The sequence below is a fragment of the Ochlerotatus camptorhynchus genome, unplaced genomic scaffold (genome assembly GCF_037179485.1).
Source record: "Ochlerotatus camptorhynchus isolate MF236.1 unplaced genomic scaffold, CSIRO-AGI_Acam_v1.1 ptg000330l, whole genome shotgun sequence".
NCBI lineage: Eukaryota > Metazoa > Arthropoda > Insecta > Diptera > Culicidae > Ochlerotatus > Ochlerotatus camptorhynchus.
The window spans coordinates 10,521,907-10,549,819 of record NW_027040818.1 but is presented as its reverse complement, the minus strand read 5'-3'; the positions used below and the strand labels follow the sequence as shown (position 1 = coordinate 10,549,819).

Genomic DNA, 27,913 nt, shown 5'->3' with positions numbered 1-27,913 from the left:
CTTTCGATTTTTAAGAAGGTGCTTGTCAAAATTGATTCCTGGTCTGTCAGCTCTAGGATCAGTTTCATTGATTGCAGGGCTGTAACAAAATTTTCTAAATTTGATCCGCGAAATCTGCGATTTCTCAAAAGAGATCCGCGACTTCAAATACTAATCCGCGACAAAAAAAAACTGTTCATTGCCTAAAAATACCATTTGTATACTACTACATGGCATTTCAAGCTTTTGCTTATAGCATATTGGATTTTTGCCTGCTCTCAACTTAGTGTTCTTTGAAGTACCTTTACATTTTAATTGAGAGCTTTCTATGTCTGAACCATCCTATGCCCAAGGAAGTAGAGACATTTTCCAACCCGAAAAATTAATAGACCGAACGGGAATCGAACTCAGTCGCCTCCAGCATGGACTTGCTTTGTAGCTGCGCCTATACCGACTGAACTAAAGAAGTATCGTTTGTGACCTTTGAAAAAAAAAAATAACAAATGTAGTTAAAACAGACAAATAACAGTTATTTATGTATAGTATAAATTCTGAGTAATTAGCGAACATAATAAAACACCCTTACATTATGAGATTCTATTGAATAATACCGGCCTAGATTTGATGAAACATTATTTAAAAAAAATAATGTATTTCCATTTGAAATGCAAATTTTCTTGAAAGTTAATTTCTCTGACGTATTTTGCTGTCCTAAATGTTGTAGTTAACTTGCCTCTAGTTTTCTCAATTTTTGACCTATTCAAACCAAACACCCTGCACATAATCGAGAAATTACCAGAGTTTCATAAGTCATACTTGTTGGTCACGTCGTGGTTCTGTATTTACACGGTGATACATTTGCATGATATTTTTTTATTTCTAATATGAGCCTTTTCGTTGTAAAATCATAGCCGAATCGTATATACGTGACTTTGAGGATCATGGACGACTTATTACTATGTATACCGGAAATTAAAGGTTTTCCAAATCGTCCAGGACATCAGTTGATTTGTTCTACTAGATCAACCAAGACTGCAATAATGTCTGTAGTATCGAAAAATGTGCAATCAGATTCAAAGTGTCTATGTGGATCATTAGAGTGATGCAAAATTTGAAATTTTCGCTCCACAATACTTAAACGATTCCAAATCTGATCCTGACTAACCTCTCAAAATTTGAACCCATTTGGTGAGAAACTGAGATGGCACAAACCATTTGAAGTTTGTATGGGAATTACCATGGTAAAACCAAGATTTTTTTTTCATGTCTAACTAATAATTCACCATATCGGTCTGCTTCAAAAACTTTCAACTGTACTTGCAGGAAATTTTCCCAGCTACAACTTTGCTGAAAACCACTTTTTGATTAAATGCAAGGATCGAAAGTTATCAATGGTTCAATGCGCTGATGTCTTATGATCATGCTCAATCAACTGCTCAGCAGGCAACATTGTTGTTTCTGGGGCATTGAATAGGACACACAAATCATGGCTACTATGTCACACTGCAAAATACAGTGTTGCCTACAGAGCAGCTGCTTGATCATGTCATAAGTTTACCAATCTCTTAAATAATTAATAACTTTTTCCTGTCTCGTTTTACATAGAAACGATCTTGAGCAAAGTTGTAGCTGAGAAAATTTTCTATAAGAATGGCTATCCAACTGTTTCGCAGCTCAATATGGAAAAAGATTAGAAGGCAATGAACAAAAAGTTGAGATTTCCCATAGTAATTTACATGTAAACTTCAAATGGCTTGTGCGAAGTCTGTTTCTAACCAAATGAGTTGTATCTTTGGGAGGCTAATCAGGATCCGATTTGAAATCATTTAAGCACTGTGGAGCGAAAAAGTCAAATTTTGCATCAGTCTAGTGGATCATGCAGGATCTATTTCCGAGTAATCCAGATGTTGTAGGTTCTTCAAATCCTCCTGGAGTTCACATAATTTGATCTACTAGATCAACCGAGATTGGGACAATGTCTTTAGTATCGAAATATTTCCAGACAGATGTACAGTTTTTATGTGGATCATGCATGAACTATTGTATACCAGATGTATTAACAGGGTGTCTACTCAATCCAAGGAATCAAATTCCCTGAGTTTTCCAGGTTTTTCCAGGTCGAATGAAAAAAATTCCAGATGCATACAAATTATAGACATTATTATTTTATCGATCCCCCCTGTTTGCTGGTGTTCACACTGCTTGCACAAGTCGAAAGAACTGTCAATTTAGATTTCAAAACAAAACTGTATCAGAAATCAAAAGTAAATACTTCCATCATGAATTACCGGAAAATTGCTCTAGTTGCGGCAGACGTATTTGCTTTTATTATTTTAAATAAAATGAGAAAGAGAACGTGAACTTTGTGGGGTAGGAAATGGTTGCTCAGGAGGAACACCGGCAGGAATTTGGCTCATCTTGTCCATCAAGAGCTGCGATATGAAGATGAAAATGGATTTCAAAACTTCGCCAGGATGTCGATACCAACTTTAGACAAGCTAGTGGGAAAAGTTCTCACTAGATGTACATGATTCCTTGAGTTCTGAAAATTTCTGTTAACAACTCAATTCTGCAAGGTCTTCAAACCTTCTGCCGTCCCTGAAGTTTTGTTTCTGTTCTCCGGTAAAATTTCTTTAAAGATCAACAATCTTTCCTGACAATCTGCAAATGTCTCGGTAGTTTCTTTGAAGTTCTGTGTGTCCTTCAGAAGTTCTGCAAATTTTCTTAAAAATCTACAAAGTTCCTGAATCCCTGAAGATTTAAGATCCTTGAAGATCAACAATTATCTCTTATGTTCACAAAATTTCTAATAATCTACAAACTTCTCGAAAGTTCTGTAATTTTCTCTGCAGATTTTTATGATTCAATGAATATCTGCAAATATTTCTGAACATCTATACAATTTTCTAAAGAATTAAAAGATTATCTAGAAATTTTTGAGCTTTTAGGAAGTTTTGGGAAGTATTCTGAAGTTTTTCTTAATTTGTGCAAATATCTCTAAAGATCAGCGAACTTACCTGAAGTTCTGTAAATGTCGAAGAACCGCAGTAAAATTCTGAAAATTTATTTAAACATCTGCTAATTTTTGAATAGATTTACGACCTACCCTCTGAACTTTTCTGAAGTTCCTAAAATTTATTTCAAATTCTGTAAAGTTTTCTGAAGTACTGTATTTCTGCTCTAAAGATCTACGAACTGTCCTGAAGTTCAATAAATTTTACAGTAGATCTCGGAACTTTTCTTACGTTCTTTAAATTTCTTTGTGGATTCTTGATCTAAAGATCGGCGAACTTTCCCGAAGATCTGTGAGTTTTGCTGAAGTTTTCCAATTTTTCTAAAAACGTACGAACTTTCTGACGTTCTACAGACTTCTCTTAAGATCTACGGACTTCTCTGAAGTTCTTTAGATCTATTTTCCATGGAGTTCTGCAACATATTGTACTTTTGTACTTCGCTGCGAATTGTTTTTGGAATTGAGGTGCTTTTCTGACATTAAACGAATTTTTCTGAAGATCTCACATTTGTGTGAAACTGTAAAACTTTCTGTCAAATTCCTGCAAATATCTTTAAAGTTCTGTAAAGTTGTCTTAAGCTCCATAGCTCTATTCCCAAGATCTACAAAAAAAACTTGAGGCTCAATAAATTTCTCAGTAGATCTGCAAACTTCTCTGATGTTTTGTAAATTCCTCTAGGGTTACCCTGAAGATTTGAAAATTTCCTTGAAGATTACCTAAAGTTGTCAAAATTTATCTGAAAATATTTGAGCTTCTTTGAAGTTTTAAATGTCTCTCTCAAGATCTACAAATTTTCCTGAAATCGTGTAAATATTAATTTTTAAATCGCCGAACTTCCCTGAAGTTCTGCAATTTTTACTGAAGATCCATTAACATTTCTGAGATTCTTGTGATTTTTTCAGAAGTCCTGTAATTTTTTTCAAAGTTCTGTAGCTATGTTCTGAAGATCTACGAACTACTGTCTGGCATGCTTATTCTTATACAATACATGCTTCGTATGCTTCCTTTTGACGGTTGCCAGTCTCTCTTTATCGGCTGTTTCCTTTTTACGACGATTTTGATCCTCCACATACAAATCAGCGAAGAGCGAGCGTGACAAGACTCTCTGAATGAACTTGTCTCGCTCGCACACGTTGTCTTAGCTGTCAGATGCTTGTCAAGTTCAGTGTCCTTAAGAAACGTTTCGAGAAACTGAACGAAATACTTCTTTTGAATTACGAATGTAGTGATAATTGGAAAATTCCCTGAGTGGAAGCAAAATTCCCTGAATATTCCAGATTTTTCCAGAAAAAAATAAAATTCCCTGTAAATTCCCGGTTTTCCAGGTTTTTCCAGGTAGTAGACACCCTGATTAAGTCATCCAAATCGTTCTAGAGTTCAGATGATTTGTTTTACTAGATCAACAAAGACTGGGATAATATCTAAATATCGATATGGAAATACTAGAACATTTGGCATACTCGAAAATAGGTTGGTATAATCCACATAGACACTGCACATTTGTTTGGACATATTTCGATACTACAGATATTGAATTAGTCTTGGGTGATCTAGTAGATAAATAATCTGATCTCCAGAATGATTTCGGAACTTATAACATCTTGAACACGTTGCAATAGGTCGGGCGCGATCCACATAGACACTTTGAATCTGTTTGGATATATTTCGATACTGCAGCAGTTTTGGTTGATTTTTTTTTTTTTTTTTACTTTATTAGAGAGATTTTTAGCCGTTGGCTAGTTCATCTCTATTTGGTTGATATAGTAGGGCAAATCAACTGAATTCCAGGACGATTTGGAGAACCTAGAATATCAGGTATACATGGCGATTATTTGTAGGGTGTTTTGTTTGAACCGGTCAAATATTGAGAGCCAAATGAACAACAAAATTGATGACAGCAAAATAATCCGGGACGGAATGGTTACAATGAATTCCACAATTTTTGTGACAGCACATAAGTCCCATAGCAATTTTCGCGACATCATTAAATGTTTCCGCGATTTTCGCGACTGAAAGTTCAAATCTGCGACAAATCTGCGAAAAATCCGCGCCTGTTGTAACAGCCCTGTAATTGACCACATTTACGGATGTTCCGGATCTTTTAGTGGACCATCCCGTGGTCCCCCGTGTCCATTTTCCGGTCACAACTCCGAATTTATTGTGATAAGACGTCTATGAGTGGTTTCGACAAAAACGCGGAGCTCTAGGATCAGTTTCATGAATTGACCACTTTTACGGATGTTCCGGATTTTCTGGTGGACCGTAGTCTTCACAGTTCATATTCCAAACACAACTCCGAATTCATTCTGATAAGATGTCTATGAGCGATTTAAAAAAAAAAAACGGAGCTTTAGAGTCAGTTTCATGAATTGACCACTTTTACGGATGTTCCGGATCTTTTGAGTGACCATCCCGTAGTCTCCAGTATCCATTTTTCGGTCACAACTCTGAATTTATTGTGATAAGACGTCGATGAATGGTTTCGAAAAAACCGCGGAGATCTAGGATCAGTTTCATAAATTGACCACTTTGACGGATGTTCCGGATGTTTTAGTGGACCATCCCGTGGTCCCCAGTGTCCATTTTTTGGTCACAACTCTGAATTTATTGTGATAAGACGTCGATGAATGGTTTCGAAAAAACCGCGGAGATCTAGGATCAGTTTCATGAATTTACCACTTTTACGGATGTTCCGAAAATTTGAGAGGACCATGTCGTGGTCCGCAGTGTCAATTGTCTGGTACGTCGATGAGTGGTTTCGAAAAAATCACGCAGCTCTGGGATCAGTTTCATGAATTGACCACTTTTACGGATGTTCCGGATCTTTTAGTGGACCATCCCGTGAACCCAAGTGTCAATTTTCTGGTCACAACTCTGAATTTATTGTGATAAAACGTTTATGGGTGGTTTCTAAATAAAACCACGGAGCTCTAAGATCAGTTTCATTGATTGACCACTTTTACGGATGTTCCGGATCTTCCCCAGGGGCAGACTTGTGACCTACCGGAAACTGACTGATCCCAAAAGGTGGAAAACTGTCTGCTTAACAACTTCTCAAAACCCATCAGGAAGTTATTTCTTCAAATCAGTGTTTGGCCCCAATCAGCTCAAATCCCATATGGTATGTGTATTCGTTTATGCCGGATCGACCGTACTATAGGAATCCGGCAAGAACCAATCCGTACTATAGGAATCTTGCCTATAACTGTCCTCGGAAACGTTCTATTTCATGAAATATTTATGAAATTTGATGAGTGACCAAGATACGACCACTATGGCCAAACTTATCTTCTTTCGTCAATCCCTTGGAATACATGTCACAATCGGTTATATAAGCTAAAAACTTAAAATTCTGACAAACAATTAGCCTATAAACATAAATTCTTGATTATGCAAACAACATCCTAACACGGTTTCTAACCTTAACCCTTCAACACCTTATGTGTAACATTTTTCTGCACTGCTCCACAAGCGTCCACATAAAATGATTGTCAATTCAGAAAATAAGAAAAATCAAGATAATTAAAATCTCTAGATGTAGAATTACGTCATTTAGAAAATTTAATTCGGATCAGTGTTGGTAAAATCAGAAATCAATTGATATTTTACCGCTCTCAAGCGCTCGCAATATCACAAAATATCATGCTTGATATTGATTTTACAAGCTCCTTTGATATTGCGAGACTATTCACAACGTGCAAAAATCAAGCTGAGAGTTGACTCGACACAAAAATGATTCCATTTCACATCGTTTTCTTAGAAAGAGAAAGCATAGCTTGCTATCTCTTTTTAATTTTCACCGATGGCAGACACGAAGTGACTGCTGCCAGCAGCTATGGAAGTTTCGGTTCCGTTCGGGTGTAAAGTAAAAATCATGAAATTTCAATCTCACCACAGTTTGGTGAGATTTGCAGCTGGTGAGTTTTGTTAGCTTGATATTCCGAGCTGCGATATCACAGCTTGCTTGTTGATTTTTGTCTACGAAAATCAAGCGTGATCTTGGGCGTTGGTGAGATTTGATTTTTTGATATTTTCCCAACACTGATTCGGATCATTTTTAGTTCAACACCTTTAAAAGGCTAAGAAAATAGTAGGTTTGAGAGCACAACCTTTGATTCAAAATTGTTACTGGAGTACAATTTTGCGTCTTTCATAATGTTATATCAAAAGCGACGCTGTGTCAGTCTCAGCGCACCTCCGCTTAAGCCGTAAACCAGACTTCACTATATGGGTAAACCTGGTTTAGAGCACTTAAATTTACTTGAGACTTTCCGTAGTCTGTGCTTTGGTATTCTTCTCTGAATTCCTTAGAATTCCTTTAAATTTCTCTTCAAATTTTTTTTTAAATTTTTGATAATTCCTTGAAAAGTTTTCTAGGTTTAGAATTTATTTTCGGAAAAAGGAAGTATGTTGTCTCTGATTTGTAATCGAAATTCATTACTTTTCCCAGTTTATCCTAGTGTATTAAAATTCCATGAGTATTTCGGGGTTTTTTGCATATTTCGTCATAACTACTGTAAGTGCCAAGCACTCAATTTAAACAAGTTGATGATATTTTTTTTAATTTAAAATCCTTCACAATCTATATTGGTTGTGAAAAAAGTGACTTTTGTTAATTTTTTGGTGTAAAAAGTGACTTTTTAGTGACCTACTACCAGCCCTGTATGCGATTACCTTGCTTGAAGGGACAAACTGACTTGATGTTGTTTCACATCTTTCATGATCAAAGTCCTTAGTTTTTTCGCATATAATTGTGGGACTGATATGCGATGATAAGCAGTATATGCCTTTGGATTATTCAGGATTAATATAAAACATATCTTGACCCCTCCGAATCATCGCTTACATCGGCGCCTCTGCTTAAACCCAACTGGTGGGTGCAATGATTCATATAAAAAGTTAACCATTTCTTATCGTACACATTCCAAATGTAGGAATCAACGCAATCAATCCGAATAGAACCGAACCCCGGGGAGCCCCGAAACAGTATTGTTATCGTTAAAGGAAGTGAAATCCACTTACCGCTTTTTTCCTCCGCCGGAATGCCTTCGTCTTCGTCCAGCTTGTCGGCTTTCTCCGTGGGTTCATTCTCCTGCTTTTCGTCTTCGGTGTGAATCGGCGAAGAAGGTCCCGATGAGGCACTGGCCCCAGGGCTCGGCGACGAGCTAATGGCATGGGCCGGCGACGTCAAACCGCTGGTACCACTGTCCTTCTCGGTCGACTGCCGCCGGAGGCCACCCAGTTCCGGATATTTGAACGTTTTGGTCGCCTGTTCGTCCAAGGTGGTTTCGAGCGACTTCTTACGGACGCCCTTTTCCGGTGGTTCGTCCGATTTGTTGTTATTGTTGTTGTTGTTGCTGCGAACGGGTGCAACGGGAGGTAGCGAAGATGGAACGACTGGTGGTGGGGGTTCCGCTTGCCGGAGAGGTGATTTGAGCTTTTCCGGGCTGATCTTGGTGGGACTTAGCGAACTAGGGTCGATTGCATGTGGAGGAACGGCTGGAGGAATTTTGGTTGGCGATGGGAATGAATTCTGACGAATGTTACGGGGACCCTTCTCCGGTGGAGGCGGAGGAGGAGTCTGTCTTTTGGGAGGACTAGGAGGTGGTTCACTGGGTGACTGTAACCGATGCTGCACCGGAACCGGAGTATGTTGAACTTCCGGCAGCCGTGGTCTACTGGGCTCTTTGGATGATTGCACACAGGCGTCACCATTGGTAGTGATCGGATTGCTCGTAGCGTTGCTACCTCCAGGTATGATTCCCGTTCCAGGGACAGTCCTTATAATATCACATCGATTAAAATCGCTGCCAACCTTTGTTGTTCGCGTCTTGGAAAAATGTGATGTCCAATTTTTCTGTTTCTCGATCAACTCACGGGAGTTGAACTTCCGTTCCGGCTTCTCCGGTTTCTCGGGCTTTTCCGACTTCAATCGCGACTGGTTCAATATCCTATTGGAATCCAGCTTTCCAATCCCGTTACTGATCGGGTGATGTCTTCGCTTGGGAGAGGGGGATCGATCATGCTCGGAACCGACCTCCGACAGATTGTCCTCCTTACTACTGGAATGTGACATTTTAATACTGAATGGCGGTGGCCTGTTGACGCGTCCTTCGCCGAGTTTTTCAAACAGAGCCCGTGCGTTGTTGAACCGCGCTGCGTGGGACTCGGTCCGGACTACGGTTGCCGTCGGGGAAGGATGATTTATGACCTCCTTGGCTGACACTTCCGGTGTCACTTCCACCGGCTTTCGCTGGAATAGATTGGCAATCTGGGACACTTTAGGCCCCGATGCGGCACCCGCTGCGGATGACTTGTCCATCTTGTGGAGTGGTTTCACTCGTTACAGAAACCTGCAAAGGAACAGAAAGAAAAACAACCATCAGATTACGTGATTCAATTCTACTGACAATCATTGTCTAACCATTTTCGTATTTACGCTTAGTCACAGTATCAATGATAATAGAAATCAAACAACAGTCCCGAATCAATTAGCTAGAGAAAAACAACGAAACGCGACAAACGTAACAATTCTGAAAGTTTCACAACCAATCGAACGGAATTCTCAAAAATGACTAGTATAAGAGTACACTTGCTGAGGTTTTATCGCTTGTCGTCGGCTTGCAGCTAGAGCTATCATACTGCCAGCGAGCGCTTCGGTGTCGGTCACTTTCGGAGGTAACAGACACGGAGGGAAAGCCTCAGCAGGGATGATCACATAGTACTGCTAGCTAGTGGATTTGCCACGTGCTTTCGGTGCTATATGTAGGCAAACAACAAGATAGTGTCGTCGACGTCCAGCAACGTAACGAGTCCGACCGACCGACCGGCCAACCGACCACTACCTACCCCCACTCCGACCTCCAGTTCCAGCTCATAATGCTGATAAGATATGACAATTCGGTTGCCGGCTGTTACTTGGCTCGCTTGCTGCTCGTCTCCCGAGCCATACAGTACGGTTTTGTACATATACACGCAAAGCAAATTGGTCTTACACATCCAATGTAAGGCTGGATTGATTACATCCTTTGCATATGTTTCATAGTTTTTGCAAGGAACTGCAGCGTCTAAACGCAATACCATAACAATTGCAAAATTATTTTAAAAACCTTCCGGCGATCACATTACAGAATCTGCAAACTTTTCATGCAAATCTGTAATAGAATCTTACATTTCCCGGTTGGGTGTAGGTACCTACTAGACATCTCAACGGTGCGACTGTTGTGTTGATGTTTGTCCTCCATAGTCGCTACCTATTACTATCACTACGAGACAGCAAAAATACAGAGAAAGAAGATGCATTCTGGACTCTGGTTGAGATTACGACGGTAGTGGCGAATGAAACGATTGCAATTAGGCGATTAAGTTTCGGTCTGATAATAATGAAGCCTTTGGTTGAAACAATGAAACGCAGACAGACAGAGACAGACAGCTCCGAGCGCAGCATTCCGATTTGATGATGGAATATAGGCTAAACGAAGACATTTGCATTCAAAATTGCTGGAAGTCTGTCGTTCGTTCCTATATGGTTTGCAGTTCTATGGTAGATATAAAAAGGTAAATAATACATTACTGGTCAGTCAAAACGCATTTGATATGCAATGCACACATGAATTCACTTTAAGGTCATTAGGGACGCTTAGGAGCCCTCTGAAGAAATATTATTATTTAAAAAAAAAATTTCATCTCTTCAATGATGAAACATCTTTTGAGATCGTTGATGACGGAACATCTTTGGATTTATAACGTAATGATTAGTTTTTCTCAGCCTTCACTCAAGTTAGATCCATTGTTTTAAATAAGATAAGTTTATTTTCAGATCGTTGAATATTTGAATATATGACATCATTAGATTTACAGTTTTCATTCATGCGTGATGTATGGATTTTAATTATTCAAGCTTGATTTCAGCTCTTCGATGATGAAACACCTCTAGGATTATATTATAATATTTCATTTATATTATTGAATTTTGCATTTATATTATAAATATTCACTCTTTCAGCTTAGAGATGAACTAGCCTACAGAAGTTAAATTAAAGTTAATGTAAAGTTAAATTAAAATTAAAGTTAAGTTAAAGTTAAGTTAAAGTAAAGTTAAAGTTAAGTTAAAGCTAAGATAAAGTTAAGTTAAAGTTAAGTTAAAGCTAAGATAAAGTTAAGTTAAAGTTAAGTTAAAGTTAAGTTAAAGTTAAGTTAAAGTTAAGTTAAAGTTAGGTTAAAGTTAAGTTAAAGTTAAGTTAAAGTTAATTCAAAGTTAAGTTAAAGTTATGTTAAAGTTAAGTCAAAGTTAAGTTAAAGTTAATTCCCTATTGGACCTGCATTCGGACACGTCCGGCGCTGGTATTGCTAAATATTAGATCTTCAGTTTTTACACATTTAGGATGAATATTAGTCCCAAACATCATCTGTTGGTTCTCTGTGTAATTGCAGCTGATCTGGTAATAACAGAGTAGCAACCGTGGGCGGTCAATAATGCTAATGCTAATTAGGGACGCTTAGGAGTCCTCGATTCAGTTCCTTCGAGTTATTTGTGTCCAACAATGAATTATTTCTATTGATTTATGATTTAATTTTGCCATTTCCGGATATCTAACAAAACAACATTCGAAATCTTCTGAACATTCTGGAAACATTGTGAAACTCAATCCTAAAATGTCTTTTATTTTTAGTTTAGTTTGAATTGTCGTCTTCTTTTTAGCCAGTGTTATGTTCCATTTATTGTGTTACTGAACGATTGGAGGTATTCAGCGAAGTCAGGCCTTGGATACAGCAAGCAGTTGATCAAGTCAAACATCACCTTTTTGCAATGAACAACCCCGAAGAACTTCATCCATTGATAACTTGCTATCAGATAATCCAAGGATGATTTGGAGAACCTAGAACGTCATCTACATTGAAATTTACCGTCAATGATTGCTAATATATTGTTGTTAATATATTGCACAATCGTGGAAGACCCAGTAGATAATTGGATCTGAGCTCCAGGGCGATTTGGAGAACTTAGTCCTTTTGATTTTCCTTGTATTATAGTCACTTTAACACATTTTTGGGTCATTCGTCCGGAGAGCGTGAGAAGCATGGATTCTAACCACTACGCAGAGCCCATCTCTGTCCAAAGCAGAAAAAGAAGAATTGAGTAAATTTCAGGATTGATTTTAGGGGAATTTTGTAAAGTGTTCTGCACAGAATTTCAAGACTGTTATGGAGGAAGATCTCGTTCCAAACAAATTATCGTTATTTGGGGCATGAAAATGGAATGAACTTTATTTTTTTAATCACATAATTCTTAAAACTAAAACGGTTAGAAATAGAAATCCAGACTGCGCCACTGTTTGACAGAAGTACATATTTTTGGAACTCGTAATTTACAAACTTTACTTTGATTTTATTCAGAATCTTGAACTCAATTAAATCTCACTCAGATTTAGATTTTATTTTCTTAGATCCAGTCCAGTTTTAGATTTCATGACAAGCCTGATAGTTATGAGTAGAATTTCAAGGAACCCTGAATTGAATTAAAAGTAAATTTCAATGATGACTCTTAGGAATTTCTGAGGACCACAACTCCTGTGAACTTCAAAGGAAAATTCCAAGGGCATTCTGAGGATAATTTCATAAAGTTTGTGGGAGAAAACAAATTCGGAGCATAAGCCCTTGGAATTTTTTTGAAAATAATAAAAGGAGGATTACAATTAAATCTGAGAATAACTGCAGGACATCTTCATAGGAATTCGGAAAATGAATTCAGGAGAGTTTGCCAAACAAATTATGAGAATAAATCTAAGGAATTTGTGATGAGAAATGCCAATGAATTCTTAGAATACTTTCAATGTGAGCAGAATTCCAAGGGAAGGAGTGAGATTGAAAATAAAATCTGAAATTAATTCAATTAATATTCGGAGAATCTTTCCAACGGTTTTCTTATTGTGGAGAATTTCAAGATAATTCCGAGGAAAACTAAAAGAAAATTGAATTCGGAGGATAGCTTCATCGAAATTTCCATTGAATATGGAATGGACTATTCTGAGGTCTTCAAAACTACTTGAAAGTTCCCAAAATTTTCCAGAAGTTAATGAAACTGCCTTGAAGTTCTTTGGTAGTTTGAGAAACTAGCCTGACAATACTACTCATCAAATTCTTAAACTTCCCTGAACTTTATAGGACTTCCTAAAGTTTCCTTAATTTGTCTAACGATCGTGGATCTCCTCTAAAAGTTTAACAATTCGCTGAAGTTATCTAAACTTCTTTAAAATTTATACGACTTCTCTAATGTTAACGGAACTGCTCTAAAGTTCTCGGTTCTTTTCTGAAATTCTCAAAATTGCTCTAACGTTTTTGCAGTTCCCATGAAGCTTGTTGTACTGCGCTGAATTTAATTGAACCGTCCTAAACATGTTTAAGCTTCAGTGAACTTCTGGAAATCTGGGAACTGCTTTAAATTTCCCACTAATTTTCTGAAACTAGTGGAACTGACCTCTCCCTGAAATCCCTCCAAATTGCTAATGTTCATAAAAGTTCCTGAAAATCACGGATTTCCCCTTAAGCTCAATAGATTTCTATGAAGTTCTCGAAATGATTCTGAAGACCACTGGTCTTCGGAGAGGTTTTCGAAGTTTTTCTATATTTCTGGAATTTTTGTGCAACCGCAATTTCCATGGAATTCAAACGAAATAATTAATATAGTTCTATGATTTTCACTGAGGTTCTCAAGATTTTTCTGAAGTTCATGAAACATCTATTAAATTATCGACCCTAATTTAAGACTTCTTCAATAGTCAAGACTTTCATGGTGTGATTAAAACTGCTTAAAAAAAGTTCTCTAGACTGCCCTGAATTGATCAGTATATTTTATGAAGCCGCAACTTTACTGAAATTAATTGATTTGCCTTGAAGTTTCGACAATTTTCCTTAAGTATCCTAACCATTATAAACGCTCACTTATTTTCCCTAAACTTATCTATTAGGGTGTCCCAAAATTGCACTATGTCTGGAAATCTGGGGGCTCAGCCTCCAAATGATAGCTAGGGATGTTACAAACAAACTTTTGTATCGCGGCAACTCTGGGAAATGTTGTTTAGAGGTCGCCCCGACGAGATTTTTGAAAAAAGTCCATTTTTCATAGCTATTATCCAATAAATATTTTTAGTTCTTTAAATTTCAGTGAAATCTTACCCTTTTATATTTTTTGCAGATTTTCAAGGGTCAAAACTATAAGAGAAAAAATTGCTACGGCATGTTCTGTGTCCGATTTGTTAGTTACAATTTTTCACATTCTCTAAAATGATGTTTTTTGTTGTACATCACTGCATTCAATCATCAAAAGTGGGTATCAAACAGGAGGTTGAGCCCCCAGATTTCCAGACATAGTGCAATTTCGGGACACCCTATTATCTATGCTTACCTGAAGTTCTCTAAATTTATTTAATAATCCGGAAAATTTTCTGATATATATTCAAAATTCCCTGGCCATTTCGGATCAATCATAGATTTCTTGGAATACCCCATAATTCCACGGAATTCCTTGTAAGCCGCTGCAAATTTGCTTAAGTTCATGGGATTATTCTGAAGCTATCTGATCGTCCTCGAAGTACTGGGAACTTCGCTGAATATCATGAAACTATCTAAATTTATTATTTAGATTTATTTATTATTATTCTGAATTTATTATTTTCTGGAATTTCTTGAAGATATCGCTGCTTGTTCACTTTTTTTTTTAATTAATGGAACTTCGTTGATATTCTCTAATCAAATAATGCTAAATTTTCGTATTTTTAAAGTACTTGAAATCTTCATGATATAACAATCTTACGTTTTCCGGTTGTTTATATAATTTTTATCACGTCCCAGAAATTCTCTCGGAGTTTTGCTGAAGTTTCCGGAAATTCTTCAAGGTTTCTACTATTTCCATGAAATTATTTGAACTGCCCTTTTATTCTCTGATCTCTGAACTGCCGTTCTACGCATATCAGTCCCATGTTTCAACAGTTGCTTCTGAGAAAATCGCGAATAATGTTTAGAATCATTTCTGCTCATTGGAAGAAATATACGTTAAAACAAGTTAGCGCATTGTTCACATTTCAACAGAATCAATATGTTTTAGTGAAAACTACAGAAATAACCTTCAATGAAATCAGTTAAGCCTATTTTTATACGAACAATATTTAATGGGACTGTTATGCCTAGAAATTTGCACTGAAGTAGGAAATTCTACGCATTTTAGTCCCACTAGGAACTGTTACTGTCAGTGTTGCTTTGATGGTCACGTTGCGTTTGACGTCTTTACTCTTGTGATTACATGAGCGTGCTTGCGTTCTCCGCAGTTTTGGAAGATCCTAGATAGTTTGTATAGCTTTCAATCATTAAATTATACCAACAATAAATTTGTTGACACATCTATAAAACTATTTGAAGTATGGGTATCTCAAGAAACTAATGATGAATGTACTATTTAGAACATAAACTTCATAGCATCTTGTTCTACTCCTTAGCAAGATGAACGTAGGCCTAAAGGAGATTGTGCTTAATCATTTTGAGTCCGACCGTAGATTTATGGCTGACATGCTGTGGACAAAAGATCAATAAGTTACACGATCGTTGAACGTGGGCTTCGATGATTTTAAGAAATACTTTGGAAGAGTTGACATGCACATGCAAATTTCTTCCGTACGGAGTTGACCTTTATACTACGTATTATTATATTATACTAGCTGAGTGCGCCCGGCCTTGCTCGGGATTCAATATTAGCTTGAGTTTATGCGCATGCTATATTGTACGTAGCCCCCCTCCCCATCTTATCCAAGGGGCTACCCCCTATGACCTCCACATGCCAAATTTGGTTCCATTTGCTTGATTAGTTCTCGTCGACAGAACTTCTCGAGTTATGCAGAAATTTCAGTTTCATTTGTATGGGAGCCCTCCCTTTACAGGTAGGGGGAGGGGTCTCGAACCATCATAATAACCTTTCCCTGCCCCAAAAACCCCTACATACAAATTTTCACGCCGATCGGTTCAGTAGTTTCCGAGTCCATAAGGGTCAGACAGACAGACAGAAATTCATTTTTATATATATATAGATAAGGGGCTTTTCATGAAACACCTAGACACTAGAGAGGGTCTAGTATAAGAGAGGAGCGGACTAGCTGGTTTTGAGCCAAACGAACTGTCAAAGCCAGAGTCAATCGGGCAACGGCTATCTGGATTGCATTGGCAGTGTTGCTAGAAACTACCCAGGCATAGGTTGCCAAGGCAGTTTGTTTTGAATCCGCTTCTCTTTTATACTAGACCCTCTCTAGTAGACACTATAGGGCGAGTGTGGGGGGTGGCGAGTGTCTACATTAGTGTCTTATATTGCATTTTTTTGAAATTAGAAACTGGCTTTTTTAATATGAAATCCTGATTTTCTTAATATTTATCAACATTAAATAAAACTGCCACTTCCTAAAATAGTTCATACTGTTTCTTTTGATTGTATAAATCCTGTTTCCATAATTTGTGTACACAAATCGATTCGTAATGATAAATTCAGTCGAGAAAATCTTTGTGGGACACTTATGCGTAGAATTTCAACATGGGACAATTAGGCTTGATGTTGTTTTTATTCAAACCCAGAACAAACAATATGTTTTTCTATTTTCAATCCAAAGTCTACCTAAAAGAGTACTGTTTTATGAACAAAAGTGAAAAACGCCCAAAAGTAAAAAACGCCCAAAAGTAACATGGGACAGATACGCGTAGAACGGTAGTGAAGCTCTTAATTCTATTGAAGATAAATTTCTCTGAAATTCTCTGGACTTCTGTGAAGTTCCTGATATATTTCTGAAGTTTTCATAAATTATCTGATGGTCTCCGTACTTCCTTGAAATTCTCGGAACATCTTGAGGGTTCTTAATTATTTTTTTCTAAATTTACGATTATAGATCTTTAAACTGCTTCAAAAGTTTGAACTAAAGTCATGGAAACTGCTCTTAAGATCTGTAATTCAAAAAAGATCTCTAGATCTAGTTTTTCTGAGGTGCTTAAAACTTCTTAAAAATTTACACAATACCCACAAGTTTCCAATATTTCTCAAGTTCGCTTAACACCTATGATGTGCTCTGAAATTCTAGGAACTTCGTAAAAGTTCCTGAAAATTTTCGGATGTTAAAAGAACCGATTTGAGGATCTTAAGGCTTCAAGTAAGTTCCCCATATTTTCAGTGTGTTAACTTCCCTTATGTTCCCGCAGTTTGTTTATGGAGCTTCACTGAAATTCTCAGCATTTCCTTTCATTCCTCGGAACTTCTTCAAAGTTCTTACAATTGTTATGAAGTTAGTGGGACTGCAATGAAGATCTCTAATCTTTCACAAAGGTAATTACGAACTTGAAATAAACCATTTATTTGTTTTCCTTAATTCAGGCACTTTGAAAATTTTAAATATCTTGAACTTGTACATGGAATACGAAACTTCAAGACATTGAATATTTTTAGATCTCGTACGATAAGTACGTTTTTTTTAACTTTATTAAAGTGAGAAATTAAGTAGGTGCTAAACTTCAACATTCAATGGATTTGATTGTAAAGCTGTTTCTTTAAAACTGATTACCATGTCTTAAAAACTTTTGGGTTAATTACTGTCAGTGGCGTCGCGTCCACATGTGCAACCTGTGCACGACACAGGTGTAAATAAATTAAAAAATGCGTTTAGATTTTTATAGATTTGATGTACATTATAGCTGTACTTCTTTACGCCAGACCACAAGTGACCATGAATACACTATTTTATAGTGTGGCTCAATTAAATCTTCGACCTTGATTTGCTTCAAAAAGGATTCAGTTCAGTTCGGATGGTCTGCCCAATCCCTAATGCATTGATTTCAAGCATGTCGACATCACTACCATTACAAAACTCGTTAAATAGTGATCCTAAAAGCGAGCTTTTTTGGGTTGTGGGTGGCAAGTTTGTGAATGGTTAAATGCCTGATGTAATCCAAGCAGACCTTCAATCACCTCTTGAAACATACCATAAATTTCCCACAATACATGGCGGTTTGCACCACTAGTTGTAATTGAAATTTTCAGCAGTCACGCGTCAAACGGGAGCAACACGGAAACAGCAGTCTGGTACGCTTTGGACGTTATCATACTAGCAGACCGGTTTGAATGTGTGAGTTTAAATTAGAAGAACATTTGTGATGTATGGGTGTCTGAAGCGTGCATTTCTCGCTATGCACTTGGATATCTGATTGCAGGCAAAGAGAGTAATGGAGAAAGAGAGCGCAAAAGCTCACTCTAATCTCTTGTAAGTTGTAAATCTCTCACTTACTGATGGTTGCGCCGTTGCTTATGAGCTTCCTGAGCTGTTCTGATGAATTAAGAGTTGATTACTTCACGTTTGCTACCCAGAGGACTTCATGAATTTTCTCTAGATTTTGACACTGTTTTGTATCAAAAAATGTTTTCGGAAGTGTTTGACGGATATTCTTCATTACACTTCAGTCGAAAGAGTTAACCTTGTGATAAAAACGAGAATTTGTTAAGTTTTGCAATGCCTCCTACTTCGGTTAGCGCGAAAAGGGCCATACAAGTTTTGTTGTTGTTAGGCCCTTCAAATGTTACGTTAGGTAGTGATCAATATAGTAATTAAGAATATGTCCCTCGAATTCATGGAGCATTCAAAAAATAAAACAAAAACTAATATGTGGTGGTAAACTATAACGAACAAAGTTTGGTGCACAGGTAAACAAATGAGGCACGCGACGCCTCTGATTACTGTTGTTTTTGATCTTCCAAAAAAGCATATTTTGAACGCCTTTTAAAATATCTTTCTTATTATAAACCTGAAATTTATCCATTAAAGTTCTGGAAAAACCTGGAAAACTCAGGTAATTTTATTTTGAAAAACGAGAAGACACCCTGTAGAAAGAGAAAGACGATTAAACGTCACAAAGCAAAGTATGGTCAATTTTGATATAAATTCACTCTACAAAAGTTGAAAATAGTGACTGATTACATAAAAAAGTGACTTCAGTGACTTGGCCTTAAAAAAGGAGACTTTTTAGTGGCTTGAAAAAAGTGACCAAGTCACTAAAAAGTGACTCGCTACCAGCCCTGATAGTATCTAAAACATTGCTGAAAACACCATTTTGCAATCTCGACTTAATTTACACCTAGCTAGGTGGATTAGTCATAAAAAAGTTAGGTTCAAAAGAACAATCTAATTATGAACTCAAATTACTCCAAATATACCGTATGTCTTAATTAATCTTTAAATAAATCCATAAATTAGATAAACAAAAAATGCATTTAAAAAAATAATAAGACCACGACATCAAATTGTTTTTTTATAGGCGCCGCCGGTGGTGTAGTGGTAAGCGTGATGGCCTCTTACCCCAAAAGGCCTGGGTTGAATCCCAGTCGGCATCGCCGGTATTTTCTGCGCCATAAAACCTCTGATCACGCTTTCCTTCGGAAGGGAAGTAAACCCTTTGGACCATGACTTGATGGGTCGATAGTTAGGGTCCAGGTGTGGGAGCTGCCTTCCTGGCGTCGGTAGCATTGGTACTCAGTACGGAAAACAAGACCGACGGAAAAAAATAAATGGTTTTAACATTCCTAACGCAAGAATGTTGAGAAGCATTTTCTAGTAGCTGGACTTTGATTAATGTTTAACACTTCAAATGTTCGAAGTAGTGTCCATTTCCCGGCTATTATTGGTTTCCCGAGAAACGGGAAACAGCTGATGCCTCTTCCCGGGATTCGGGAAATATTTTAGTTCATAGACCAGAAAAGTATAAAGTTATCACAATTATTTGTTTTAGCTTCTGCTGAACGATTTATAAAGTATGGAATAGTTTAGCCACTTAATTTTTATATTTTTGCTTCCATTGGATGAAATTTCCAAGCTGTAATCGATTGCTGATTTTTTTCGTAGTTTATAGAGTTTCTTTTGATCTAGAAGATATATCTCAATTCTCCCAGAATTCTCTTCCAACTTTCCTAGAATCTGATTTCATCAAAAGCTTCATCCAGAAGTACTTCTGACTTCGGAAGATTCATCTGCAAGTTTTTAAAAACTTTCATTGAAACTACCCCAGAATTCGACAGCCCCGGAAGTTTCTACCGACTTCCATGATTAATCTTTTTGGCTTCGCACGGAAATATCTTCGGGTCTCCTAAAATTTTTGTCTAGTCTCCCAGGAAATTTATCCAGGCTTACCTCGGAAAATTCTTCCAGTTTACCTTAGAAGATCGTCAGATTCCTCTGGAAGTTAATCCAAACTTTTTTGCAAGAAGTTTCTTTTGGCTCTTCTGGGAAATTTTTTGTAGCTTTCATCCAAAAATCCTTCTAAACTTATTTCCCGGGAAATAGGAACAGATTCCCGGGAAACGAGTTCGAGATAATATCGATTCACATAGTGGCATTTGGCAGAGTAAAATTTCAAAGCCCTAAATAAAAGTATGTACGGTTAAAAATTTTACTCACATAGATAGCCCTAGGCCTAGATAACACAAGTCGGAGCAGCCGTTGAAAGCTAGGTATATCGGATTGGGAAGCACTTGAAAGTGATTATTGATAAGATTCGTTATGACGTTGCCATTATATCCTGTGCTATGCATCGCTGCACATTGGTTATGGAAACCTCTTGACAATATCTGCTATCGGTTGGAAACTATCTCGGTACTAGTTTTCCATTAGCTCTGATTGAGTGCTGACTCCGACTAGCAGCTATGAATAATATTACGAATTTGATTATTTTCTTCTTCGTCGCAATATCGGTGAAATGTCAGCAAAATGCCGGGAAAGTTCCGTGCAACAGTATTTTCGGATGCATTTCTCATATTCAGTGTGCTGTGGATGAATACTGGGCTCCGGGCGTGTCTCTGGATGGGTGTTGTCCCGGTTGCGTTAGAGGCCTCGGTCTCGGCGATATCGGTTGTGATGGAGTAACTCCCTGTGCTCCTGGATTACTGTGTGCAAAAGGAGCGATTTGTATGCTGAATCCGAGTAAGTAAGCGCTTGAGCAAGCAGATCATAACATAAACCCAGAGGATAATTTATGACTCAAAACAGCCAACTGCCTTGCCACCAAGCACGTGTCGAGCAAGGTTCTCTGGAAACCACAATGTGACCAGTTAGGGAACTTTCGGCCAAAGCAGTGCCGAGGGGATCGACTACTGGGGAGATGCTTCTGCTATTCATCCACCGGTCAGCGGATCTTCGGTTGGCAATGGCACGGCAAGGCGGATGATATGACCTGTGCCTGCAGTCGGCTTCGTTCGGACCTGGAAGCAGCCGGTAGGCAAGACGTCACCCTTCATTGTACATCCGAGGGGAATTTCGAGTCATTGCAATGCGACGGAGGGGTGTGCTGGTGTGCTGATCCGAAAACGGGTGAACCATGGCCCCGGGTACCGGCAGTGTTGCCTTCGATGTGGAAGAAGCTTCCTTGCTGTGAGTATACTGTTTCAGAACAGAGAAAAATATGCTAACCCTATCCTACACAGACAACCGAACCATGCACGGCGACAGATACCTGCGGCAGTGTGAAAGTGCATCCTTCGCTCAGCGCCGACTTGAGTGGAAATTTGCCACCCACGGTCAGGTGAACGTGCGCCATACGGACGTGGTGTGCGATTACGATGGCTCCTATGGGAGATACGAAGTCGAAAGTGGCATGTGAGTACGACGACAGCATAATGGCACCAAATGGAAAGCTATAAAATTTCAATTTCAGAGCATATTGCACCTGGCGCGATGGCACCCGGATCGAGCAATACCAAACGAGTAGTCTTAAGGCGCACTTGATGACCTGCAGTAAGTACAATACGATACATTTTGCCATTCCCCGCTTCCTGGTCAAGAAATATGACGCGTACTTGGAAATGTAATCGCCTAAATGTAGGCCTCCACCGGGCACTCGTTCACACGAACGGTTGTTTGTCCTCAAGAAGAGCATCGCTACCCACCGCCAACTACCACCCGTCCGGTGTCGTACGGGAGTGGGAAGATGTTTACTAAGAACACTTCGCTCACGCTTCAAACACACCATAACCGTACGGTTATCCCTCCATTTATGCGATGGGTGGCACCGTCCACCCATCGCTTTCTCTCTGCGCCGACCTTCTGTAGATAACTAGTTTATGGTTAACACTGGACAGCACCACCCACCGCATAAATCGAGGGATTACTGTTAACATTCGGAACAGCGGTGGTGGTTTGGAGGAGTTTGCCCCACTTGAGCCGAATGTCTGTTTAATTTCAACATTTCGGTAAGACTTCTTTCTGCTGCTACTTAACTTTGTTTTGCTCTGCCGCATCGTCGTCGTCGTCGTCGTCGTCGTCGTCTTCGTCGTCGTTCATTCACAGCTTGGTTGTGATTTTCTTTTATCGTTGAGTAGGCGATGCCAAGGAAAATTAATTGCCTATAGAGAATTTTAATCCGCATTTGGTTGCGCGAAGGAGGAGAACGCAAGATTTTTGGTTGATTATATTTCATTGATGAGATTTACAAATTTTGATAACATTTACCATATTTCAGATTGTGCACGTGATCGGAGGATATTCAGCGAGGCCGGTATGACGGTAGAACTGCTATGCGAAGGCAATGGAAACTATATTACATTGCAGGATCGCAACGGGGTGCTGTTTTGTGTGGATCGAGACGGGTTCCTAGTGGCCGAGGGGGTCACGGAGGATGCAAACTGCCAGGAATATATGTTTGTGTGAAATTTCATAAGCAGTCCAGTATCTAACCCAATAAAATGAAGTTGTTTACTAACTTTGTGAATTAAGTTAAGAAAATCATTTTGTGAAAATTTGGCCACAATATAAGCTTAAGAGAGAACCAATTGCAGGGTGGAATTAAGAATTTGAATTCTCGCCATTTTCCCCGTTTTTTCCTGTTTGTTCAACATGATTTTCCCGGATTGATAGAAACAGCACAAATAAAATTCCAGTGTGGAGGTAATATTCTAAAAAGACTACTCGGGGTAAGGCAGGGCTGGAAGCGGTTAGTGTTCAAGAAAATAGTTACTTCTTCTACTTTGCATTTCAAGCTTATTGCCTATTGTATATTAGCTTACTGCGTGCTCTCAACTTAATGTTCTAGATGCACTTCTACAATTATTAATTGAGAGCTTTAGATGCCTATACCATTTTTGCATTAGTATAATTGTGTGGCAAGAACACGGAGCCCAGGGAAGTTGAGAAATTTTTCAACCCAATAAATTTCTAGACCGGAGCGGAGATCGAACCCAGCCACCTGTATAATGGTCTTGCTTTGTAGTTGCGCCTTTACCGACTGAGCTAAGGAGACCCCATCCGTTTTATTCCACATACCCTTCATCAATGGTTTAGGCCACTGAACAATATCTCTGAAGACATGTGCTCTTTGGACTTCGAGTTCAAGGTTAGCGACAATAACCAAACAACAAAAGCGCTTCTGATATGTAAAAAGGTCATGAGTAAATAATTTCATAAAGCCTTCGACTAAGACAAATCATCCCCGAACAATGCAGAACGTCCAACGTGCATTGATCGATTCGCTTCAGCGACATTCTCTTGAGCAGTCCCAGGCAAAGTAGTGAAAAAAAAAATCAAAAATCGAGCAAGAACATTTTGAGATATTTAGGTTTAAACATTGTTTTGAATTTATACTTGGAATTACTTAAATATATATAAATATTTTCATATTTTTCCCAGAAAAAAACATTTTTTTTTATACAATTTATCCAAGACTTCATTTTAATCAGAAGTACCGTTTCCGTGCTACATTTTTTTGAAAAATGCCAAAAGCGCCATTTTGAAAATTTTACAAGATCCAAAATCGCCGAATTTTAGAAAAAAAAATGTGAATCCTTGCCCATAATAAACCATTATGCAACATTAAAAACACTGCCATTTAAGGCATTTTTGGAGTATTTTTTTCAAAATTTCACTGAGTCATGCTAAGAGTGTATAGAATCACAGTATACCTTGATCGAATTTTATACCTCGGTTGACCGGAAGAGTGCCCCGGAAGAATGTGAAAGCAAAAATAAACCGCAATTCCCCCAAAAGTTCCTTGTCTGGCAATCATCCACGGTCCATACAAATTTAAACAATTTTGTATGGATGGCAGGGGGAGGGAGGGGCCAAGAATCTCAAAAAACTGTCTACGTAGTTAATGAACAGCCCCTAATCTGCAGTTGAGGGCTGAAAAGCGAAATTTTCATTACATTTGGGTCCATGAACCAGCAAATTTACCAGGGGGAGTGCCTAAGGAAGAGACTACTGCATTTTCTGGAGCAGCATGAGATGGATTGCCGGTCAGAATGAACTTGGCAAGCTTCCACTACTCAAATTCCACCAAACAGTGGTATAGCGAAAATGGCGTCACAAGGAGATGAATCCAGTCAATACTCCGGAACTAAGGCCAATTGAGGAGTACTGGTCAATTGTGAAGCACATACTAAAGAAAAAGGGTGGAGCTGGAATTGACCTGAAGGATTTCAAGCGGAAATGGAATTTGGTAGCCAAACAAGTGGGAACAGCGCTCGTGCAAAAGATGTACGAAGAAAAAATCGAGCAATGGCTTATGGTAAGAAGAAAGACCGAAACAATGGTCTTACAATAAACATAATACCTACTAATGCATAGCTGTAACACTGAACTATGAAAACTAAAACACACTTTTAAACCCCACTAAGGTTTTTGTAACCGGATTTTTTCGTGTTCAACCTTTAATAGCTTCTTCCATCGAAATGTGCGTCGAAAACAGTCAGCGGATCCGGTGGTAAGCGTGGTAAGCGTCGTAAACGTGGCAAGCGTGATTGCTTCTCACCCCAAAGGACCTGCGTTCAATCCCAGTCGGCGCCGCCGGGATTTTCTGAGGCATAAAATCTCTGATCACGGGAAGTAAAGCCGTTGGGTCGATAGGTCGGTAGCATTGGTACTCAGTACGGAAAACAAGATCGACGGAAAACAAATCAAGGAAAAAACAAAAGAAAACAGTCAGAAATACTTTACAAGCCTTCGTCGACAAATATTTAAGATATCAGAGAAATTTTTTGACATCCTCTACTTTTGAATTACGATGATTGAGATCAAATATTATGAAGCCAAAATACGTTGTGCGATTTGATGATATCTTGTACACTATTTTTAATGACCTCAACTCCCGAGTTGACATTTTGGATCAGGAGCAAATTCGTCTTTTAAAAAAATGATAATTTGCCATTTCAATTGCAATACATACATGGAATAAGATTAGCTGTTGACAGTATCCTAGTAGAAGAGCAGTTCCACGCCAATTAACGAATCGATTTTATTATCGATTTTATTATCTGCGAATTCCCTGAAACTTTGCATAATTGTTCACTAGGGGCAATGAACCAAGTTTGTTTCGGAATTCGATCATTTTTACTCAAGCCTAATTTTTCATAATGGCGTGTTCGATATTTTTCAATAAATTATAGCACGAAAACGGCCAATGTAATCAAAATTACGTCAGAGACAAAGTTGTAGGAAACTGGATTGCCATTTTTGAAAAAAAAAATACACACTGAAAAATATATGTTTTTGCAAAAAAAAAAAGCTTTCAAAAATTTCAATGACAAAATAAATATTTTTTAGATTTTTCAAACTTACGTTTATTTGAAAGCTTTTAAAAACTGCTATCTTTTCATAATTGGACACAATGGTAACTACAAAATTGACCAAAATCGTAAAACATCAACATCATTTCGAACTTTTTTTCCCATAAATATTTTTTTGTCCAGAAAAGAAAGTTCAAACATTTTACTAAAAGTTTATGTTCTACGATGTTGATCAATTTTGAAGTATCCATTGAGTCCATTTCAGGATAGTTAGGGTTTTTGATAAGCTTTCAAGTAAACATAAATTAAAAAATCTATAAAATGTACTGTTTTTTATATTGAAGTTTTAAGCAGATGTTTTCTTCATTTTTAGACGGGAATCTGTAAAAAAAATTCACAATCCAGTTTCCTACAACTTTATCTCAGACGCCATTTCGATTAGATGAGCTGTGCTTATTGAAAAATATAGAATACGCCATTTTGATTAATTATGCGAGAGTCAAAATGGCCAAATTCCACCACTAAATTGGTTGATTGCCCGTAGCGAACAATGTTGCCAAGTTTCTGGAATTCGGAGAGCTAAAATATAACATTTGTTTATTTGTTTCCCTATGTGACTTGGAATTGCTCAGAAGCTTTTATGTGACTTATCAGGGTGTCGACTCAATGAAGAAAACCAAATTCCCTGATATTCCCTGACTTTCCAGTAAATTCCACAATAATTCCAGGTGCAGTGCCTACCCGGTTTTAGCAATCCCATCGGCTATTACTTTCCTCAGTGCTATACTAAAGGCCTTCTGGACATTTTTTTCATGAAATACTACATGGACCTCTAACCCATGAAAATTGATCCTATACAATTTCAAATTGAATAAAGCGTTCCATACATTTTATAGAATGCAAATAAGCCATAAATGGCGTGTTGCCAAAAACAGGATGCAGCGCATTTTTCTAAATACACACATTTTAAAAGAGGTAAATGCCAGGTAATCAGTATGAAGGAAACTGCAACCCTCTCTGAATAAATCTACTTTCCTGGATCTTGAATTTGTTTCTGGGACGCGTTCTAAGTATTCACAATTTGTGTATGAAAATTCACTCAAAACTTAACAGGATTTTATTTAATTGTTCTTAAGCATTTCCTTTAGAATCATTTCCATGCACAGAGTTCTTTTCAGAATTCTTTTCAATTTTTTTAATTCTTTCTGGGAATCCCTTGAACATTTATGTAGAATACTCCAAAAATGCTTGGAATTGTCCATAGATTCTTTTTGAATATTAAACTCGTTCAATAAAGCTTATTTTTTTTGTAATTCACTTTATTTCTCGGAATTCTCCGCACAATTCCCATGAAATTCACCTCAGAATTCTTGACCACCAATTGAAAAGCGCTAATTAGCTTTTGAGAGCAAAACTTGTAATCCCCTTTCCCTGCCAACACCATCGGGCAGGGGAAATTCTCCCGTCGAAAATTGTCTTCAAATTTTGTTCAGTATTATCTTGGGGTTCTCCTCTAAATTCATTTGGAAATTGCGTGGAACTCTCTTTAAAATTATCGCTTGAAATTCACGGGATTTTCCCGGTTTTTTTTCCGGTGACTTCAGCCCAGTTTCTTAGTTTCCCGGATCACTGGTCACTCTGCATTTTAGATATGAAACACTTGTCTTTAATCCAATTATTATACATCAAAAATAGACGTCACATTTAGTTTGACATTTCGTTGTCATAATTGGTGAGGGGCATTCGAATGGAATATTAAGTGTTAATATACATAAATTTGTAATTATTTTCATTTCACACTGAAATCAAGACTTGAAAGCGTATTTAGCGAAAGCATTAAACCTATTTAAATCGCAAGTACAATGCAGTGAAAATATCATTAAGAAACTTTACACTGTTTCAACTCAATAAACGTGCAACACGTCGATCGAACAAGCCATTGAAGTTTACCTCAGTGTTTTTTGAAGTTCGACAAGCCAACCAAGTTAGCGAGTGGAATTCGCTAACTAGGCTGCACTTTTAGTCCAGCTAGCAAACAAGTACTGTATTTCATTTCATTTTCATTTTGCAGCGTTTGGTGGGTCAATGGGAGCGCAAGTCAATTCAAAGCCGAGGATAAAGGACGGGTAATGGCTGAATAGTCTATGCGGACTACTTGAACGCCATGGGAAAAGGAAGGGATTGAAGAGGCCGGTTATTGGGGAGTTTTGAGGAAATGACACATAGTGATGCTAAATGTAAAGAAACCGAAAATCCATCCCCCACTGATTCATCCTTTCACATATATACGAAATTGATATTTTAAAGCAATAATCAAAATAAACAGACAATACATGAAAAGGCTAGTTGGCCGTTGCTTTAA

The 27,913-nt window shown here is 37.9% G+C and overlaps 2 protein-coding genes across 8 annotated transcripts in view; one reads left to right on the top strand and one right to left on the bottom strand.

Annotated features, from left to right (window-relative positions):
- The window catches only part of Spn (Spinophilin), a 171,735-nt gene that overhangs the window by 106,327 nt on the left and 37,495 nt on the right, over positions 1 to 27,913 (bottom strand). For 6 of the 7 annotated variants that reach the window (XM_065230361.1, XM_065230364.1, XM_065230358.1 and 3 more), the window contains exon 2: positions 8,016 to 9,346. In XM_065230361.1, the coding sequence (XP_065086433.1) occupies positions 8,016 to 9,315 (1,300 nt within the window). In that variant the 5' untranslated portion in view covers positions 9,316 to 9,346. Of the gene's footprint in view, positions 1 to 8,015; positions 9,347 to 9,417; positions 9,592 to 27,913 lie in introns of those variants that run through there. The other variant, XM_065230360.1, reaches the window with a different exon arrangement.
- On the top strand, positions 20,669 to 22,910 carry LOC135708614 (uncharacterized). Its single transcript, XM_065230716.1, has 5 exons — positions 20,669 to 20,980; positions 21,047 to 21,427; positions 21,481 to 21,652; positions 21,711 to 21,790; positions 22,515 to 22,910. Exons 1-5 carry the CDS (start codon positions 20,704 to 20,706, stop codon positions 22,700 to 22,702), a joined length of 1,098 nt encoding a protein of 365 aa, XP_065086788.1. The 5' UTR covers positions 20,669 to 20,703; the 3' UTR covers positions 22,703 to 22,910.